The sequence below is a fragment of the Leucoraja erinacea genome, chromosome 2 (genome assembly GCF_028641065.1).
Source record: "Leucoraja erinacea ecotype New England chromosome 2, Leri_hhj_1, whole genome shotgun sequence".
NCBI lineage: Eukaryota > Metazoa > Chordata > Chondrichthyes > Rajiformes > Rajidae > Leucoraja > Leucoraja erinaceus.
In genome coordinates this window covers 13767985-13789428 of record NC_073378.1, presented here as the reverse complement: position 1 = coordinate 13789428, position 21444 = coordinate 13767985, and the positions used below count along the sequence as shown (strand labels likewise).

Here is a 21444-nt window from a genome sequence, read left to right as displayed (position 1 = left end):
CAAGCGACCTTTGTGCAGTAAGTACTGGCCTGTGTGTGATAAGTGATGCAAACACAGTTCCCAGCAAAAGACTGGGTGAGAGAGCCATAATGACAGAAAAAGCACAGCACCGGGTCCATCCATGAGGGATCCGGTGAGACAAAATGGAGTCAGCTGTTGAGTTGAAGTTGCCACTGGTGGCAACTTTTTTGATAGTAATGGGTGTCAACGGTTGTGGGGAGAAGGCAAGAGAATGGGGTTAGAAGGGAGAGAAAGATCAGGCATAGACACAAAATGCTGGAGTAACTCAATGGGGCAGGCAGCATTTCTGGAGAGAAGGAATGGGTGATGTTTTGGGTCGAGACCCTTCTTCAGGCATTGTTCCTGGTTGCTGGTGGAACAGATAATTCAGGCATAATTGAAAGGTGGAGTAGACTCGATGGACCAAATGGCCTAATTTTACTCTTATAACGTGAACTTCGGGCAGACGGCCCGTGATGCTCAGGCAGGATAAGACCTGCCTTTTGCTGACTGTTGGTGTGTCCGAAACACTGTCTCAAAATCTGGCCCACCAAATCTAAATCACAAATTCAAAAACTAATAATTATAAGAAATTTTATTTTCGGGCGCCTTTCAAATCTCAAGGTCACCTTACAAAGATTAACAGAAGAGAAAAAAACATATAGTCGGAGAAAAATAAATAATAAGGACATCATCAATACACAAATAAAAGATAGAAATCGCTCCAAAGACACAAAATCAAAAAAAAAACAATGTGAAGAGAGAGCAGCGGCAGCTAAAGCGCGCCAGTGTCCACTCTCCCTTCCGACAGCCATCTTGGACACAGACTAACAAAGTAACTTAACACAGAAAAATCATCCCCCCCACAGTGGTAACCACTGTGGGGGAAGGCACAATGTCCAGTCCCCACAGAAGTCAGGCCTATTGAGGACACCACTGTTGCCTCTACGGAGGCCCGATGTTCCTGGCCGTTCTGGCCGGGTGCTGTTGCCTCGGCGTCGGGAGAGTCCTCACAGCGGCTGGGCCACCTGGAACGGCCGCTTCATAGCAGGGGATTGTCGGCTTCCGAAGCCGACAAGGACGCACCGGGTTGGAGCTCCCAGGCTCACGATGTTAATGTCGGCACCGCCCGCTCCGCTCCGCAGACCCGCAGCCCGGAGGTGTGGATCACGGCGGTCCAGCTCACCGGAGCTCCAGCGCGTCGATCCAGCGCGGCGACCCAGGCAAGACATCGCCCGCTCCGCGATAGCGCTCCAGCGCTGTGCCGCCACCGAAGCCGAGGTGTTGGGCGGTCCCCACCAGGAAACGGCGCTCCACGCCCGCTTTTAGGCCACGAGGACGGGTCGATGGGCAGCCCGGAGAAAAAGCTGCCTCACCGACCAGGTAGGGACCTAGAAGTAAGATTACCTCCTTCCCCCCACATTAAGAAGTCCATTTCTCCGGACAAAGAACAAGACTACCTAAAAACGGGGAAAAAAATGAATTAAACGGACGGCTGCTGGTTAGCAGCCGCTCCCCAAGATGGCTCCTCCTCAGCTACGACTGTACATACTTGTCTTTTTTTTTTTTAAAAGAGAAAGAAACTTCCACTTTCATTCTTTTCTATTAGATTATAATCTTCTAGTTCTCTGAGCAAAATTGTGAAGATTATTGGAAAACAATTAAAGAACCCGAGTAAAGATGTCTTACTGAAATTATTTAGGTTTCTGGTGGATCCACATTTGGGACATTTTGTAGAGGTCAGTCTCCTACCCAAGGAGAGGAATATTTGCAATTGGAATCAACAGAGGTTGATTTCTGGGGCAGGGTGAAAATCCTATATGGTGACTTGCAGTGGACTGGGCCTAGTTCAGAAGAATGAGAGGAAAATGCACTGAAACATATACAATTATTGCATGACTTGACAAGGCAGATGCAGGAATTATGTTTCCCCTTGGGAAGTTTCAACACAGTATTGAAATGAGCAGATGCCATTCAGGATGGAAATGAGATGAAAAGGTTAAGGAATGTTGGAATTCTTGACCAAGAGTGCTGTGGAAGCTCTGATTATATTTAAGACACAGGGGAGTAGATGTTTGTGTTGTAATATGTAGCGTTACAATTGTAAACCTGTTCTGAATTTTCCTCATTGGATTTTCAGCTTAACTCCATCGAATTAACCTACCGTTTAGACACGTGATATTCGTCTTGAAATTCATTGTAACTGTACCTTAATGTACGTGCCTATAACAATAAACTTGACGACTTCATTTTCGCACTTTATTGACATTGATTGCTTGCTCCATTCAATGGGTTTCCTAATCTGCCTTCATCCTTTATGATTTACCCAAGCTTCTAACCCAATTGGACTCGTATTTAGACACAAAAAGATGGAGTAACTCAGCGGGACAGCCAGCATCTCTGGAGAGAAAGAATGGGAGGTGCCGTTTCGTGTAGAGACCCTTCCTCGGACTCCTATTTACATGGATTATGTGACATTATTATTCTTCAGTCAAAATGGAACTTACCTACACTTAAATTGTTTCTAAAATTATGAAAAAGCTACATTCTAGTTTTGATTTATTCAATCACAAGACTGGGTGACATTTGTGGCTCATCTCTCAAAGACTTGAATCTGTAAAGCTTGCTGGTCCCTTAAGGCAGTTGAAAAGTCAACCAACATTGGTCTGGCGTTATCCATAAGGCGTACGGGGAGAAAATAGCAGATTCCTCTCCCGAGGATTTCAGGCAGGTTTTTGAATCTTCTCAGACTTTCACAGTCAACATTGTTGATATTAGCTTTTAATTCCAATGTTTGAATAAATTGAATTTAAATTCTCCAGTTGCAACAAATGTATGTCCTCAAATTAGTATTCCGGTTCTGTGGATTACTAATCCACTAACATAACCATTATGCTACCTTATCTCCACAGTGTACCTTTGTCATCACGATCAATAATGCCCCATTGTTTTCTGATGAAAAGTCAGGTCAAACTTGGCAAAGTCAGTCAGAATGGTAGAAAAGTGGGCAGAAGTGAAATGTAACATTTGCTTTTAAAGCTGATAGCCTTAAATGAGTGACCAATTATGGTGACATAAAATGTAATGATGTCCAATTATTGATTTTAGTTTAGTTCAGAGATACAGTGTGACAACAGGCCCTTCAGCCCACCGAGTAAGTGCCAACCAGCGATCATCCATACACTGGTTCCATTTAATCCCAGCTTCGCATCCTACACACTATGGACAATTTATAGAAGCCAATTAACTTATAAACCTGCACGTCTTTGGAAAGTGGGAGGAAACTGGATTTCCCAGAAAAAAATCCACTATGTCACAGAGAAAACGTACAAACTCCATAGAGACAGCACTTGTACTCAGGATCGAACCTGGATCTCTGGCTCTGTAAATCAACAAATCTACCGTTGCGCCACTGTTGCCTTCTGCTGTCCAATTCTAGACCAAGATTGAGGAAAAAAATCCAAATGCTAGGCAAATCGATAATTGTAATTCAGATAATGTTTGAAGTCAATGAAAATTAAGGTTAGATATAATTCTGTAACAGGCAAGGTCAACTTTAGACCTGGGTGTTAAACAGAAAATCTGCTTCAACAAATTAAATTTGCAAATTCAATGGTTTAATTGCACAAATTAAATGACTGGATTAATAATCCAAAGACGTAGACTAAGAATCCAGAAATTCAAATTCAGGGAGCTTGGTAGAGTATATGACCCAATCAATGATGTGGAAATGGAAATGGCTGAGAGCTTCAATTTCCTTGGCATTAAGCACAACAACGCCTCTTCTTCCTCATAAGGTTTAGTAAGTTTGGCAGGTCCCCAACAACCCTCACCAACTTCTACAGATGCGCCGTAGAAAGCATTTTATCAGTATGCATCACAGCCTGGTTTGGGAACAGCTCCATCCAAGACCGCAAGAAATTGCAGTGAATAGTGGATGCTGCCCAGACAGTCACACAAAACAACCTCCCTTCCATTGACTCCATTTACACCTCATGCTGCCTCGGGAAGGCCAGCAGCATAATCAAGGACAAGTCGCACCATGGCCAATCCCACTTCTCCCCTCCCCATCGGCCAAAAGGTGTGAAAACACACCTCCAGTTTCAGAAGATGGATCTCGACCCAAAACATTGCCTATTTCCTTCCCTCCATAGATGCTGCCTCATCCACTGAATTTCTCCGGCATTTTTGTCTATCTCCAGTTTCAGGGGCAGTTTCTCCCCAGCTGTTATCAGGCAACTGAACCATCCTACCAACAACTAGAGAGCAGTCCTGATCTACCTCATAGGAGGCCCTCGGACTATCTTTGATCAAACTTCACTGGACTTTATTTTGCACTAAACGTTATTCACATTATTCCCTTTCATGTATCTGTATACAGTGCATAGCTCGATTATAATAATGTTTTGTCTTTCTGCTGACTGGTTAGCATGCAACATAAACTAGAGAGTAGTCCTGAACTACTATCTACCTCATGGGTGACTGTCAAACTATTTTGAATCGGATTTTACTGGCTTTATTTTGCACTAAACGTTATTCCCTGATCATGTATGAGTACATGGTGAATGGATCGATTGTAATCATGTATTGTCTTTCCACTGATTGGTTAGCAAACAACAAAAGCTTTTCACTGTACCTCGGTATACGTGACAACAAACTAAACTGAACTGATCTGTCGTAGACCAATCTTTGGAGAGAAACATAGAAGATAGGTGCAGGAGTAGGCCATTCGGCCCTTCAAGCCTGCACCATCATTCAATGTGATCATGGCTGATCATCCAACTCAGTATCCCGTACCCGTCTTCTCTCCATACCCCCTGAACCCCTTAGCCACAAGGGCCACATCTAACTCCCTCTTTAATATAGCCAATGAACTGGCCTCAACTACCTTCTGTGGCAAAGAATTCCAGAGATTCACCACTCTCTGTGTGAAAAATGTTTTTCTCATCTCGGTCCTAAAAGACTTCCCCCTTATCCTTAAACTGTGACCTCTTGTTCTGGACTTCCCCAACATCACGAACAATCTTCCTGCATCTAGCCTGTCCAACCCCTTAAGAATTTTGTAAGATTCTATAAGATCCCCCCCTCAATCTTCTAAATTCTAGCAAGTACAAGCCGAGTCTATCCAGTCTTTCTTCATATGAAAGTCCTGACATCCCAGGAATCAGTCTGGCAAACCTTCTCTGTACTCCCTCTATCGCAAGAATGTCTTTCCTCAGAGACCAAAACTGTACGCAATACTCCAGGTGTGGTCTCACCAAGACCCTGTACAACTGCAGTAGAACCTCGCTGCTCCTATACTCAAATCCTTTTGCTATGAAGCTAACATACCATTCGTTTTCTTCACTGCTTGCTGCACCTGCATGCCTACTTTCAATGACTGGTGTACCATGACACCCAGGTCTCGTTGCATCTCCTCTTTTTCTAATCGGCCACAGAAGGCCATCATTGAGATAGTGAAGTATTTGGAAAACAATGGCTTGGGGTTCAGCAAAGGATAACATGAAGGATGGAGTCAGGAACCGTTGTTGAGTGGATAATCAGTGATTGGAAGCTCAGACCACGGATTCACTGTATTCCATAAAACAACATGCTTATACATCTTTGTGCAAATAGACCGAGAATTATCAACTTGAGAATAACTAACAGGAAATTTGCAGCAGCAGATTTCTCCAATGTACTTACTTTCCCACATCCTGGTGGACCCCACAAAATCATGGATGGGATATCATGCGATTCCAACAGCGTTCTCAGGAGCGTGTTTTCTCCTAAAACTTTACTTTGGCCAATAAGTTCTGCTAAAGCACCGGGTCTCATGATCTCCGCCAGAGGCTTTGCTTCAAGTTGTTGTAATGAAACCAGCTTTTTCTGCTCTTCCTGGTTTGCTTCAGAGAGAACGACAGACTGCGAAGGTGCAGCAGAGGTGAAAGCAATGCACCCGGGTGCAGGTGCATCGGTCCCGGTGGGCGAAGCTGCCGCAAGACTCGGCGACCTTTGGGGCTTTTGGAAAAGTGCAAAGACGGGGGAGGGGGCCTGGTGCTTGCTGGCGGGTTGCGTCCCGCTCCCGGGCTGTTTCCTGGTGCCCGGCGCCGGGGATCGAGCGGCCGACACGCGCCGGCTCCCGGGCTGCGTTCCATCGGCCGACACGCGCCGGCTCCCGGGCTGCGTTCCATCGGCCGACACGCGCCGGCTCCCGGGCTGCGTTCCATCGGCCGACACGCGCCGGCTCCCGGGCTGCGTTCCATCGGCCGGTGCCGGCGACCAGCGCGCCTTCTTGCAGCCGGGTTCCCCTCGGTCACCGCACTCTGCATCTGCATCTTCCTCCTCTCCTCCAGGCTCCTTCCCCGCCGACGCTCCAACACCCAGGCAGTGGTCTAGGTGGGGATTGATCTCAAAACTCTCCATCTTCTCCGAACATACAGGACACTGCACCACCGACTCCTCGTTCCGACTATTAAGCGCCATTTCTGGAAACTCGCTTCCCACTTTCCATTTGTTTTGCACGTGCTAGCAGTTCATGCATTGATCTATATTTTGTCTGCGTAATTTATCTATAGATAAACTTAGATAGGAAAAAAAAATGTTTTGTGTAAGTTGTCTGGCGAGATGCCCTCGAGTGCTGCTAATAAAAGTAGCAGTAATGCATTTCAAACAGCACTACTATCTACGAGCATGGTATTTACACAGGGAAATCCGGAAATATTGTCATGTGCAATGTAACTTCCTGGATGGAAACGAGACTTTGGAATCAATGAAACCGACTTCGAGAAAACTAAAGATCCTATAGCAGAGCTGAAAAAAGCTCTGCTATAGAAAACTACTTAGTAGAGCTTTTTCACGTTGGTAGGAATATTTTCGTCAGTAGAATGCACCAATTCTCCAGTTAGCGCATTGTGTTGACGTAAATGCCCTGTAGGGCTGGCTTGGGACCAGCAGTGATAGGAGCGATAATATAACATTTTCAGACGAATGTTAGGAGAAAACCAAAACGCACAAGAAAAGCTTTTTCAAAGATTAATGGTATTGGTTATTATTGTCACTACCTAATCAAATCATACTATACATGAGTATATTCAACTCATACCAAAGTACAACAGGTAGTGCAAAGGGAAACGCATAGAATAGAGTGTTATAGTGTGATTGCATTACATTTACTGAGAAAAAGTCTAAGGTCTGCAATCAGGTAGATTTGAAGATCAGATTATAGGGTGGTTACACGTAAGGTCATAGGGCTTGGCGCACGGAGCCGCTCAATCAATCTGGAGGACATATGTCACTTCCGGTATATGTTATTAATGCTAGAAACGCGTACTTTCCTACCTGTTAAAAAGCGCCAAAATGTTGAATTTTTGCGCTGAAAAAAAATTGTGGGAGTCTGGGTAAGTGTGAGAGACATGTACCCAACTTCAGAATTCCAAAAGTGAAACGAAATGAAGGTATAGAGAAGCGAGAACTGAAGGGACTACAGCAGCTAAAGTGGCCGTGCAGATATCGGAATTGAAAATATTGGGAATTATCTCGTTTGCTCACTGCATTTCATCAAGTAAGGCATTATTTGTGATTTTTCTTGATTCCTTTGGTATCTAAAAATCTTCAGAAGTGATAAATCTGGCTGTAAATTTTTCTTCAGATGCGTTTTCATTTTGCATGTAAAACCTCACTTGGGAACCATGGGTGATTTAAAAAAATTACAGCCAGATTTATCACTTCTGAAACTGTTTAGATGCCAAAAGTCCGCGGGGAAGTCGGCCGCCGAAGACCGCAGCATTCCCAGTAGCGGGCGATGGTGTTTCCCGACATTTAGCGCCGGCAGAACCAGCAGGAAATTTGTTGCAGGAGGACGAGCTCCGTTGGGAGGCTCCAATCTGCAGTACTGGATAAACCAATGCTAGAAACGCGTCAAACCTAACCCGTTGAAAAGAGATGTTGTTTTTGCGCTGGGGGGGGGGGGGGGGGGGTAAACTTCAGAACCTCCCTCAAACGAAATGAGGTAGCGTCTGAGGACGACTCTCAGCCACAAAGTGGCCGCAACTTGTTGGAGAAGTTGCTCCAACAATGACCTGCTCTAAAGGAGAGAGCTGTGTCAGCCTTCAGAAGTGATAAATCGGGCCTACAGCAGATGCAGTACCAGGAGCCTCGCACCATGGGGCAAAAAAATTACCCAATTTATCACTTCTAAAAACTTTTTAGGTGCCCATTGGAGGGGGAAGTACATATGGAGAAAACCACTCATTCCCAGAAGCAGAGTACAAATTTAGCGGGGGGGGGGGGGGGGACCTTCCCAGGGACAAGCCAAAGAAAGGAAGTAAGGAAGTAACTTTTACTTATATAGCACTATTTAAGTTAACTTGCATTGACACCATATAACCATATAACAATTACAGCACGGAAACAGGCCATCTCGACCCTTCAAGTCCGTGCCGAACACGTATTCTCCCCTAGTCCCATCTACCTGCGCTCAGACCATAACCCTCCATTCCTTTTCCGTCCATATAACTATCCAATTTATTTTTAAATGATAAAAACGAACCTGCCTCCACCACCTTCACTGGAAGCTCATTCCACACAGCCACCACTCTCTGAGTAAAGTTCCCCTCATGTTACCCCTAAACTTCTGTCCCTTAATTCTCACGTCATGTCCCCTTGTTTGAATCTTCCCTACTTTCAGTGGGAAAAGCTTATCCACGTCAACTATGTCTATCCCTCTCATCATTTTAAAGACCTCTATCAAGTCCCCCCTTAACCTTCTGCGCTCCAAAGAATAAAGCCCTAGCTTGTTCAACCTTTCTCTGTAACTTAGTTGCTGAAACCCAGGCAACATTCTAGTAAATCTCCTCTGTACTCTCTCTATTTTGTTGACATCTTTCCTATAATTAGGCGACCAAAATTGTACACCATACTCCAGAATTGGCCTCACCAACGCCTTGTACAATTTTAACATTACATCCCAACTTCTATACTCAATGCTCAGATTTATAAAGGCCAGCACACCAAAAGCTTTCTTCACCACCCTATCTACATGAGATTCCACTTTCAGGGAACTGTGCACAATTATTCCCAGGTCCCTCTGTTCACCTGCATTCTTCAATTCCCTACCATTTACCATGTACATCCTATTTTGATTTGTCCTGCCAAGATGTAGCACCTCACACTTATCAGCATTAAACTCCATCTGCCATCTTTCAGCCCACCCTTCCAACTGGCATAAATCTCTCTGTAGACTTTGAAAATCTACTTCATTATCTGCAACCCCACCTATCTTAGTATCATCTGCATACTTACAAATCCAATTTACCACACCATCATCCAGATCATTGATGTACATGACAAACAACAGTGAACCCAACACAGATCCCTGTGGCACCCCACTAGTCACTGACCTCCAACCTGACAAACAACCATCCACCATTACTCTCTGGCATCTCCCATTCAGCCACTGTTGAATCCATCTTGCTACTCCACCATTAATACCCAACAATTGAACCTTCTTAACCAACCTTCCGTGAGGAACCTTGTCAAAGGCCTTACTGAAGTCCATATATACAACATCCACTGCTTTACCCTCATCAATTTCCCGAGTAACCTCTTCAAAAAATTCAAGAAGATTAGTCAAACATGACCTTCCAGGCACAAATCCATGTTGACTGTTCCTAATCAGACCCCGTTTATCCAAATGCTTATATATATTATCTCTAAGTATCCTTTTCATTAATTTGCCCACCACTGAAGTCAAACTAACAGGTCTATAATTGCTAGGTTTACTCTTAGAACCCTTTTTAAACAATGGAACAACATGCGCAGTACGCCAATCCTCCGGCACTATTCCCGTTTCTAATGACATTTGAAATATTTCTGTCATAGCCCCTGCTATTTCTACACTAACTTCCCTCAATGTCCTAGGGAATATCCTGTCAGGACCTGGAGACTTATCCACTTTTATATTTCTCAAAAGTGTCAGTACTTCCTCTTCTTTGAATCTCATAGTTTCCATAGCTACTCTACTTGTTTCCCTTACCTCACATAATTCAATATCCTTCTCCTTGGTGAATACCGAAGAAAAGAAATTGTTTAATATCTCCCCCATCTCTTTTGGCTCTGTAGATAGCTGTCCACTCTGACTCTCTAATGGACCAATTTTATCCCTTGTTATCCTTTTGCTATTTATATAGCTGTAGAAACCCATTGGATTTACTTTCACCTTACTTGCCAAAGCAACCTCATATCTTCTTTTAGCTTTTCTAATTTCTTTCTTAAGATTCTTTTTACATTTTTTATACTCCTCAAGCACCTCATTTACTCCATGCTGCCTATAATTATTGTAGATCTCTCTCTTTTTCCGAACCAAGTGTCCAATTTCCCTTGAAAACCATGGCTCTTTCTAATTTTTACTATTTCCTTTCAACCGAACAGGGACATAAAGATTCTGTACTCTTAAAATTTCACCTTTAAATGTCCTCCATTTCTCCTCCACATCTTTCCCATAAAACAAACTGTCCCAATTTACTCCTTTTAAATCCTTTCGCATCTCCTCAAAGTTAGCCTTTCTCCAATCAAAAATCTCAACCCTAGGTCCAGTTCTGACCCTCTCCATAATTATATTGAAACTAATGGTATTGTGATCACTGGTCCCGAACTGTTCCCCAACGCATACCTCTGCCACCTGACCCGTCTCATTTCCTAACAGGAGGTCTAGCACCGCCCCTTCTCTAGTAGGTACCTCTATGTATTGCTGCAAAAAACGATCCTGCACACATTTTACAAACTCCAACCCATCCAGCCCATTTACAGAATGTGTTTCCCAGTCTATGTGTGGAAAATTGAAATCTCCCACAATCACTACCTTGTGCTTACTACTAATATCTGCAATCTCCTTACATATTTGCTCTTCCAATTCTCACTCCACATTTGGCGGTCTATAATACACCCCTATAAGTGTTGCTAACGCTTTCCCATTTCTCAGTTCCACCCAAATAGCCTCCCTAGACGAGCCCTCTAATCTATCCTGCCAAAGCACTGCTGTAATTTCTATGTCTATGTTTCTAAAGCACTGCTGTAATATCAGCAATGCAACACCTCCACCTCTTGCCCCTCCAATTCTATCACACCTGAAGCAACGAAATCCTGGAATATTTAGTTTCCAATCACAGCCCTCCTGCAACCACGTTTCACTGACCACCACAACATCATACTTCCAGGTGTCAATCCAGGTTCATCCACCTTTCTTACAATGCTCCTAGCATTAAAATATACACATTTAAGAAACCCACCCTCTCTTATTCTCTGCTTATTGGCTACCATTCTCTGCCTCCTGCCTCACACACTGACTGCTAGCTTTCCCAATTTGAGTCCCTCCCCCCAACCAGACACCAAAGTGCTTTACATAAAATAAATAATAAGCACAAAAGAAAATAAATACTTCTGCAATCATCCAGGTTCCACTGGGTGCTTCCCTGAATAGAGATCTAGCAAATGTCTCCTGCTCTGAGGAGAGGAGCATTCACGGTCAGTTTCAGTCTGACCCAAAGCAAGAATCTCATTTAGGCCCGCTGCAGGGGCCATGTCAGCGCAGGTATCCTCGGGCCTGCGGCAGCACCTGTTTTCAGGGCTGCCTACAAATCTCACTCTCAGTGGAGGGGAGTGTGAGTGATCAGTAGGTAACTGATCTCGAATTAAAGTATGAACATACTGAAGCACATGCATATGGCCTCAAGAGACAGCAGTTGGCAGAATATCCGCACAAATGCTGGCAAGGGAACTGCGCTATCAGGGTGACTTTGGAGAAACCAGCCACCGAATCCTCTCTTCAGGTAAGACCAGAAGAAGGAAGCAAAAGCTGTCGGACCAATCAAGGTACCATCGACAAGCAAAACATCATCAGTAGGCGACAACACACCCCACACCTCCAAGAGGGTAAGCAGTTCACTGAAGCCAGTGGTAGCTTGAAAGCTGGGCACGGAAATATGATCAGTCGTCTTTCAAGGCACTCAGAATTATGGCCAGAATTGTCCTACAAGGCAGGCTCAGTATGATGAGGTTTTCAGACCAAGACCCAAGCAGAGGTCAGTAGAAACATGGAATCCACACTCCCTACCAGTCCAACTCCCAATCAAGGAGAGAAAGGGAACCCGCATCAGGGGCCTTTGGGCTTACCACAAGACCACCGGTAGCCATGGAGGTAGGTGGGTCTGGGTTTACTGAAACAAGGGATTGTGGACCAGTTACATGTTGGTAATTTTACTCTTGTGTTTTTGTTCAAAATGACAATAACATGAATTTCAGATCTGGTTTTAAAAAACAGATAACAATTTTTTGTTACGGTCTAACTACTGTTTTATAGGAGCTTCCTATAAAATGGTCACATGGCATGCATCGACCTCAAAGATGCATACTATTCGGTGTCTATTCACTAAGAACAGGAGATATTTGAAGTTTAACTGGATGGCATGGCTCTGCCAAATGGGTTGACATCAGCTCCTAGACTATTGACTAAACTACGGAAACCAATTCTTGGACTACAAAGGTCTCAAAACCACATAGTAATGGCATATTTGGAGGACATTTTCATTTTTGGAGTCATCAAGAATTGGCAGAAGCATCAGTCAAAGCAAACCAAAACCCTGTTTGAAAGAATTGGTTACCTCATCCATCCAGTTAAATCAACATTGACACCTACAAGGATAATTGATTACCTAGAATTTACTATCAAAAACAGTAAATATGTTGGTGACTTTGCCTAGGGGCAAACAACAATATTAATTAAGCCTGCTATGACCTGATAGTCAAATACTAGCCACCTATCAGGCAAACAGTGAGTGTAATTGGCAAATAGTAACTGCATTCCCAGCAGTATGTCACAGGCCTTTGGATTACCAGAATTTACAGCAAGCAAAGGAACGAATGCTCAGATTACATGCAGGCTGAATTGGCAAAGCACACCAAAAGGTGTCAACTCAAACCATCTCAAGATGGTCAAAAGAGGTAATGGCGGTAGCAGAAGTAAACATTTATATGGTTAAATCTCACTCCACCAGGGCTGCATCTACGTCGGCAGCAAGAGCTATGGACGTGCCCCTTGACGACATCCTAGTGGCTGCAGGATGGACGAATGAAATAACGGTCCACCGGTTTTATAACAAACCCATAACCGGACTGGGGGTGTTTGCACGTACCATTTTAAGTTCTGTCCCTTTGTTTCTCCCCAAGGCTGGGAGGAGTAACTATTTTTAAAAAACGTTTCTTTCATTTAAAGCATCAGCGTCTTTACTTAATGACGTAATGTCTGAATGCTTTAATGATTACACGCTTCCATGGTCAATCCATTCAGTGTGTGATTCCTGGATTAGGAACCGACGTAAAATCACAGAGCTTTGAAATCTTCAGGTGTGGTCTCACCAACAGCATCTGAGTACAACTGCAGTAGAACCTCTTCAAGGTCTATTCCTCTTCCTCCTGTGCAGTAGAACCTCTTCAAGGTCTGCAGTAGAACCTCCCTGCTCCTATACTCAAATCCTTTTGCTATGAATGCTAACATACCATTCACTTTCTTCACTGCCTGCTGCAAGTTCCCTGCTCCCCTGCATGCCTACTTTCAATGACTGGTGTACCATGACACCCAGGTCTCGTTGCATCTCCCCACTTCCTAATCGGCCACCATTTAGATAAAAGTCTGCTTTTCTGTTTTTGCCACCAAAGTGGATAACCTCACATTTATCCACATTATACTGCATCTGCCATACATTTGCCCACTCACCCAGCCTATCCATGTCACCTTGCAGCCTCCTAGCATCGTCCTCACAGCTAACACTGCCCCCCAGCTTTGTGTCATCTGCAAACTTGGAGATGTTGAATTCAATTCCCTCATCCAAATCATTAATATATATTGTAAATACCTGGGGTCACAGCACTGAGCCTTGCGGTACCCCACTAGTCACTGCCTGCCATTGTGAAAAGGACCCGTTTACTCCTACTCTTTGCTTCCTGTTTGCCAGTCAGTTCTCTCTCCACATCAATACTGAACCCCAATACCGTGTGCTTTAAGTTTGTATACTAATCTCTTATGTGGTACCTTGTCGAAACCCTTCTGAATGTCCGGATGTAACACATCCACTGGTTCTCCCCTATCCACTCTACTAGTTACATCCTCGAAAAATTCTATAAGATTCGTCAGACATGATTTACCTTTTGTAAATCCATGCTGACTTTGTCCAATGATTTCACCACTTTCCAAATGTGCTGCTATCCCATCTTTAAGAAGTGACTCTAGCAATTTCCCCACTACCGATGTTAGACTAACTGGTCTGTAATTCCCCGTTTTCTCTCTCCCTCCATTTTTAAAACGTTGGGTTACGTTAGCTACCCTCCAATCCTCAGGAACTACTCCAGAATCTAAAGAGTTTTTTAAAATTATCACTAATGCATCCACTATTTCTGGAGCTACTTCCTTAAGTACTCTGGTATGCAGCCTATCTGGTCCTGGGGATTTATCGGCCTTTAATCCATTCAATTTACCTAACACCACTTCCCGACTAACCTGGATTTCACTCAGTTCCTCCACCTCATTTGACCCCCGGTCCCTTGCTATTTCCGGCAGATTATTTATGTCTTCCTTAGTGATGACAGAACCAAAGTAGTTATTCAATTGGTCTGCCATGTCTTTGTTCCCCATGATCAATTCACCTGTTTCTGACTGCAAGGGACCTACATTTGTTTTAACTAATCTCTTTCTCTTCACATATCTATAAAAACTTTTGCAGTCAGTTTTATATGTTCCCTGCCAGTTTTTTTTTCATAATCTATTTTCCCTTTCCTAATTAAGCCCTTTGTCCTCCTCTATTGGACTCTGAATTTCTCCCAGTCCTCTGGTAGGCTGCTTTATCTGGCTAATTTGTATGCTTCATCTTTTGTTTTGATACTATCCCTGATTTCCCTTGTTATCCACGGATTCACTACCTTCCCTGATTTATTCTTTTGCCAAACTGGGATGAACAATTGTTGTAGCTCATCCATGCAGTCTTTAAATGCCTTCCATTGCATATCCACCGTCAACCCTTTAAGAATCAATTGTCAGTCTATCTTGGCCAATTCACGTCTCATACCTTCAAAGTTACCTTTCTTTAAGTTCAGGACCCTTGTTTCTGAATTAACAATGTCACTCTCCATCCTAATGAAGAACTCAACCATATTATGGTCACTCTTGCCCAAGGAGCCACGCACAACAAGACTGCTAACTAATCCTTCCTCATTACTCAATACCCAGTCTAGAATAGCCTGCTCTCTCGTTGGTTCCTCTACATGTTGGTTTAGAAAACTATCCCACATACATTCCAAGAAATCCTCTTCCTCAGCACACTTGCCAATTTGATTCACCCAATCTATATGTAGGTTGAAGTCACCCATTATAACTGTTTTACCTTTGTTGCACGCATTTCTCAATGTCCATACTAGCCCTCTGGAAGCCAGTCCCTTCAGCGCACAACACCCATACTAGCGCTCCAGAAACACCCCCCCCCCCCCCACCCCACCCCACCCACTGGACACCAATATTGGAATTGGTGGAGAGATGGAATATTGCATTGGGGGACCAGCCCTCCCGTGTGATGCTGGGAGCCAACGGGTCCCACTTAGTCTAGTAATTTTATATAATTCCATCAGGTCTCCCTGCAATCTCTGGCATTACAGAGATAACAATCTAAGCTTGTCCAGCCTCTCCTAGCTAAAGCCCCCTAACCTAGGCAACATTCTTTTAAACCTCCAGTATCCCCTCAAAGTTCATAAGACGGAGGTGCAGAATTAGGTCATTTGGACATTGAGTCGACTCTGCCATTCAATCATGACTGATGTACCTTTTTCTCTCAACCCATTCACCTACCTTAACCCCGTAACCTTTGACACCATTACTAATCAAGAGCCTATCAATCTCCGCTTAAAAAATACTCAAAGTCTTGTCCCCCACAGCCATCTGTAGCAATGAATTCCGCAGATTCACCGTCCTCTTGCTAAAGAAATGAATCCTCATCTCCTTTCAAAAGGTATGTCCTGAAAACTCATAGGCTTTGTCCTCGGGTCCTAGACTTTCCCGGTATCCGTGCCTTTCATTATTCGGTAAGTTTCAATGAGGTCCCCTCATCCTTCTAAAACCAGCAAAAACAGTCTTATAGAGCTGCAAAATTGGGATTATGTAAAATTATGAGGGCATAACAAATCAAATTATTTAAATACAACAAGATTAAACTTTCACCACAGTGACAATTACCATTTTATTTTAAAAGAGTACATTTTCCACCAAATTCACCTTTGCAATAAATCATTGTTTAATAATTCACTGGTGACTCAAGAATATATATACCTATTCTTGAACTTCCAGTGCACTGTCCGTCATGTTGTAAATGGGTTAATGCATCCTTGTTATGTTGACTGTTTAAACATCACTGCAGATAATATCCCTCTTTAGAACCATTGTGAAGTTCTATACATCAAACCTATTATATTCAGGAATTCCCAGTAATTGCAATTATTTGTAAACCTCTGAGATTTTTGTAATTGCTATTCGGCCAATAATTACTGTGGGATGGTAGCTGGGGACATGCAAGTCAATTCTGTCACGAATAATTTAAAGAAAATGTATATTTATCTATTTGTTTACACAAGCTCAGGTCAATACAAAGTTCATTATGTCACCTGAGATACCTATTTTTATAATATAGGCAGCCAATTTAGTTGCAGCAGATTCCCACAAATAGCAACATGATACTGCCCAGATATATGGCATTTAGCATAAATAGGGGTCAGGAAATTGGGATTAATTCATATGCTTTTCTTCAAAATTGTTCCAAGGGAACTTTTATGTTCAATCAAGAGGACAGATGGGAGCCTTGTTTTAATGCCTGATCTTAAAGACGTTACCTCTAAGATTGCAGTCCAGATTTTTGCTCTCAAGTCTTTGCACTGGATGACTCAGAGAGTCTGAACATCTGAGCCACTTTTGGCAGGGTGCAATGTACCCTCAAAATGATCTGTTTTTTCAAAGGTCACAGTAAGAAATAGCATGGGATAGGTTGCCTCTGGTTAAGCGCGACAGAGAATGCGATGCTAGAGTCACAACATTTCAAACTGGAAATGCTGCATTAAGGATAATAGTGAAGTGATTGTTTTACTCATTTTGTGATTTTTCTTGAAGATTGGATTCGCCACATTGAAAGTTCTCAAATTCACACCATGTTCCTTCCTCTCTTCCTTATATCTATAATTTATGCCTCTTATGCCCCTGTCCCACTTAGGAAACCTGAACGGAAACCTCTGGAGACTTTGCGCCCCACCCAAGGTTTCCGTGCGGTTCCCGGAGGTTGCAGGTGGTTGCCGGAGGTTGCAGGTAGCGGAAGCAGGTAGGGAGACTGACAAAAACCTCCGGGAACCACATGGAAACCTTGGGTGGGGCGCAAAGTCTACAGAGGTTTCCGTTCAGGTTTCCTAAGTGGGACAGGGGCATAAACCTTCAAATGCTTATTTTGGTTCTACCTTGTACTATTTGTGGATTGCTAAAATTCTGTTCAAAATAGGTAAATACAGGTATAATTGAATGTGCCAAAGAGGTCTGTTCATTGTGTCCCACCCAATCTTTAATTCATCGGTTGTATATGAATATAAATATATACTTTACTTATGATATTGGATCATTGCACTGAACAGCTTAAAAAAAGAGGTTTTATATCACCTGCTCCTAACATTAAGTTTAGTTAAGTTTATTATTGCCATGTGTTCCAAGATACAGAGAAAAGCTTTTGTATGCATGTTATCCAGTCAAAGAAAGGGTAATGTGATAGGAGCAGAATTAGGCCATTCGGTCCATCAAGTCTTCTCCACCATTCAATCATGGCTGATTTATCTCTCCCTCCTAACTCCATTTTCCTGCCTTCTCCCCATAACCCTTGGCACCCGTACCAATCAAGAATCTATCTCTGCCTTAATAATATCCATTGACTTGGCCTCTACATACTTCTGTGGCAAAGAATTCCACAGATTCACCACCCTCTGACTAAAGAAATTCCTCCTCATCTCCTTCTTAAAGGAACTTTCTTTAATTCTGAGGCTATGACTTATAGCCTCAGGTGACGATGACTATACATGAATCCAATAAAGCCATTCCCCGGGACAATCAGGGTCCAGTAAAAGACTCTGGAAAACTGGCATTACCTTCTATATTTAAGATGATGTCTTTCAGGAAAGGCAAACACTAGTGGCAAAATCTACCACAGCCTACAGTGCATCGTCACAACCTTTAGCTATTTGAATAATGTGTACAACATTTATATTAATTAATGATCAGGACTGCATCCATCCGCTTATTTTGCCTTCAAGTTCTTTTCCATTTATTTTTGTGCCCTTCTGCCCTGCAGGAGGTGTTGAACATTCACTGGGCACAGAACATCTAATATAGTGCCCTCTGGCTTTGTGAATGGGAATTGTGTCGAAGATATGTGCAATGAATGGGGACATCTAGTGGAACATCCAGAGTTTCTCCCCATATGCTATTGAGCTGTTTTGAACCATGAAGTAACACTTGAAGGATTATATATTTTACATAACTTTTCTTGGTTCGATTTTTTAAATTAAATAACATTAAAATGGTAACTCCAAGGTATGGAGAATCAATGGCATAGTGACTTCAATGAATAGCTGATGTGGGGATTGAAAGAAAGAAGCCTGTATTTCCTCCCACTCATGCTGAAGAATCTTGCCTACATTGTGCTTTTCATTTTTTTTAAGCCTGACCAAGGTGGCATTGCCTCCCAGTCAGACTGGTTGTCCTCCAGACCAGAGGGAAAAACCTAATGGGCTTCACTTTCAGAAACCTGCAGCTGTTCAAGGGAAGATGATGGAATGGGAGTGGAACCAGGCAAACACTGTCTTTAGGTTCACAAAAAAGCTGGAGAAACTCAACGGGTGCAGCAGCATCTATGGAGCGAAGGAAATAGGCAACGTTTCGGGCCGAAACCAAGGGTTTTGGCCCGAAACGTTGCCTATTTCCTTCGCTCCATAGATGCTGCTGCACCCGCTGAGTTTCTCCAGCTTTTTTGTGTACCTTCGATTCTCCAGCATCTGCAGTTCCTTCTTAAACACTGTCTTTAGGTTGTCTGATAGTAGGAAAGACAAATTAATGGATTTGGGTGCTTGTTACCACAGAAGCGGTGAGCCTGGTTCCCCAGAAGGAAGATCTGGTGTGATGTTTTTCTTTAGAATCCCCTTATTTTTCCTCAGCTTCATCGTTTTCTTGCAATCTTTGGACCTGAGCTAGCACAGGATAAACTTGCATTGTTTCCCATATAAATACCTGGTTGGCTCCCTATCCCCTATACTATATTTGAGACTTTTTAGAAATTTCATATTTCACTCAAGATTAACTATTTGCATTTTCGAGTACGGGAGGGGGGGGCAATGGCAGTGTCTATCTAAAATAGTATTATTGAAACTGTACTACTGTAAATACATGAATCGCTTCCAGATTTGCAGGTATTAGCAAATGTGTACCTCTGTACACCAAGACAACGTCATTGAAACAGTTTTGTGCAACTTGAAGAATATATCGATGTTACTATATAATTAGAGCATGGTGTATGGACTAGCAACCCAATGTTTACACAAATACTCTCGGGAAATATGTTAATGGCAGTTGCGGAATTTAATTTTAAGATTAACCGTATCTAGATTAAACAATTAGGCTTATTAATAATGACATGAATTTGCCATGTTGTCACAGAAACCTATCTGGTTCAGTAATGTTCTTCTGTATGGGGAGACTCTATAGGAAACCATCTATCCTTTGTTGAATTGTATATACTGTATAATATGAATTAAGGTACTAAAATAAAAATGTAGCATTCTCTCCAAATAGGATGAAATAATGTTACTTCCTCAGTTACATGCACAAATATCGAAATTAAATGTGACAAAAAACAAAGACACAAGAATGAAAAATAAATACTAATGTAATTATTTCACAAGATATTGGGGTAGAATTAGGCCTTTTGATCTATTGGGTCTACTCTGCCATTCAATCATAGCTGATCTCTGCCTCCTAATCACCTTCCTGCCTTTTCCCATAACCTTTGACAGCAGGTTCTATTCAAGTGGTAAAAGTACCAATTTGCAATATGACTATTAGTCTAAATTTATAAATCATTTATTGATCAAATAAGTTGTTTCAAAAATGCAGTTTATTTTGTTTGCCCCAGCCTTCTCCCTGAAGTGGTATTGAGGAGGTGATAATTATACTGCAGTTCCTCGCCATGCTGTTTATTTTCCTGACCCGAAGCATCACCTATCCATGTCCTCCAGAGATGCTGCTTCACCAACTAAGTTACTCCAGCACATTGTGTTTTCTTTTTGTTAACCAGCATTTGCAGTTCCTTGTATGTCTAAGCTATTTATATCCTTGGTAACTTGGTTGTTTGGATTCAAAATTGGTTTATTCAGAGATGTCAGAGGATTGGGTTGGAAAGGCATTACTCTGCCTTTATGTGTGTCACCTGTGGAGTTCAACAGAGATCTGTGCTGGCATATCTTAAGTGATATATATATATATATATATATATATATATATATATATATATATATGACCTGGACATAAATGTAGACACTTAAACCGCAGATGCCATTTTCTACAAAAAATATATAAAATGTTCTGGAGAACATGGACAGGTGACATTTCGGGTCGCGATGTGGCCTCCTTTACATTGGCAAGACCAAGCATACACTAGGCGACTGTTTCGCTGAACACTTGCACTCGCACTGCAAAGGCCTGCTGGATCACCCAGTTGCTAACCATTTAAACTCCCCTTACCATTCCCATACTGACCTTTCTGTCATGGGCCACCTCCATTGCCAGAGTGAGGTCATACACAAACTGGAGGATAAGCACCTCGTATTCCGCTTGGGTAGCTTTCTACCTAATGTATGAACATTAAAGTCTCTAATGGTAGTTAACTAACTAACAAACCCCCCCCCCCCCCCACACACCATCTCCTTCCTGTGCCTCACCTGGACGCACACCCAATTGATCCCTCCAACCTCCCCACATGCCATTCTATTGATATTATTTCCTCTGGCTTCATAATTCATGCCACCTCTATGCTTGCTCACTCTGTCTATTCATCTCTGCCCATTGTTCTGCCTTTCAAACCCCCTCCCCTTCACCTGTATATACCTATTACCTGCCAGGCTTTGTCCTGCCCCCATCTCTCTTCCAGCTTTCTACCCCCCCCCCCTTCCCGCACCCCACCACAATTAGTCTGAAGAAGGGCTCCAACCCAAAACGTCAACTATCCATGTTCTCCAAAGATGCTGCAAGACCCGTTGAGTTACTCCAGCACTGTGTCATTTTTGGACATAATTATAGCTGGGTTGATTAGCAACTTAGGCTGTCAAAGTAAACAGTGGGGCATAAGACAG

The 21444-nt window shown here is 42.9% G+C and overlaps 2 protein-coding genes across 2 annotated transcripts in view; one reads left to right on the top strand and one right to left on the bottom strand.

The window, feature by feature from the left end:
- The window catches only part of wrnip1 (WRN helicase interacting protein 1), a 52155-nt gene extending 45354 nt beyond the window's left edge, over positions 1-6801 (bottom strand). Inside the window, exon 1 of the mRNA XM_055651787.1 lies at positions 5686-6801. Coding sequence (XP_055507762.1) covers positions 5686-6465 — 780 coding nt within the window. The 5' untranslated portion in view covers positions 6466-6801. The remainder of the gene's footprint in view (positions 1-5685) is intronic.
- Positions 1-21444, top strand: part of mylk4b (myosin light chain kinase family, member 4b) — a 188002-nt gene that overhangs the window by 8669 nt on the left and 157889 nt on the right. The window lies entirely within an intron of this gene.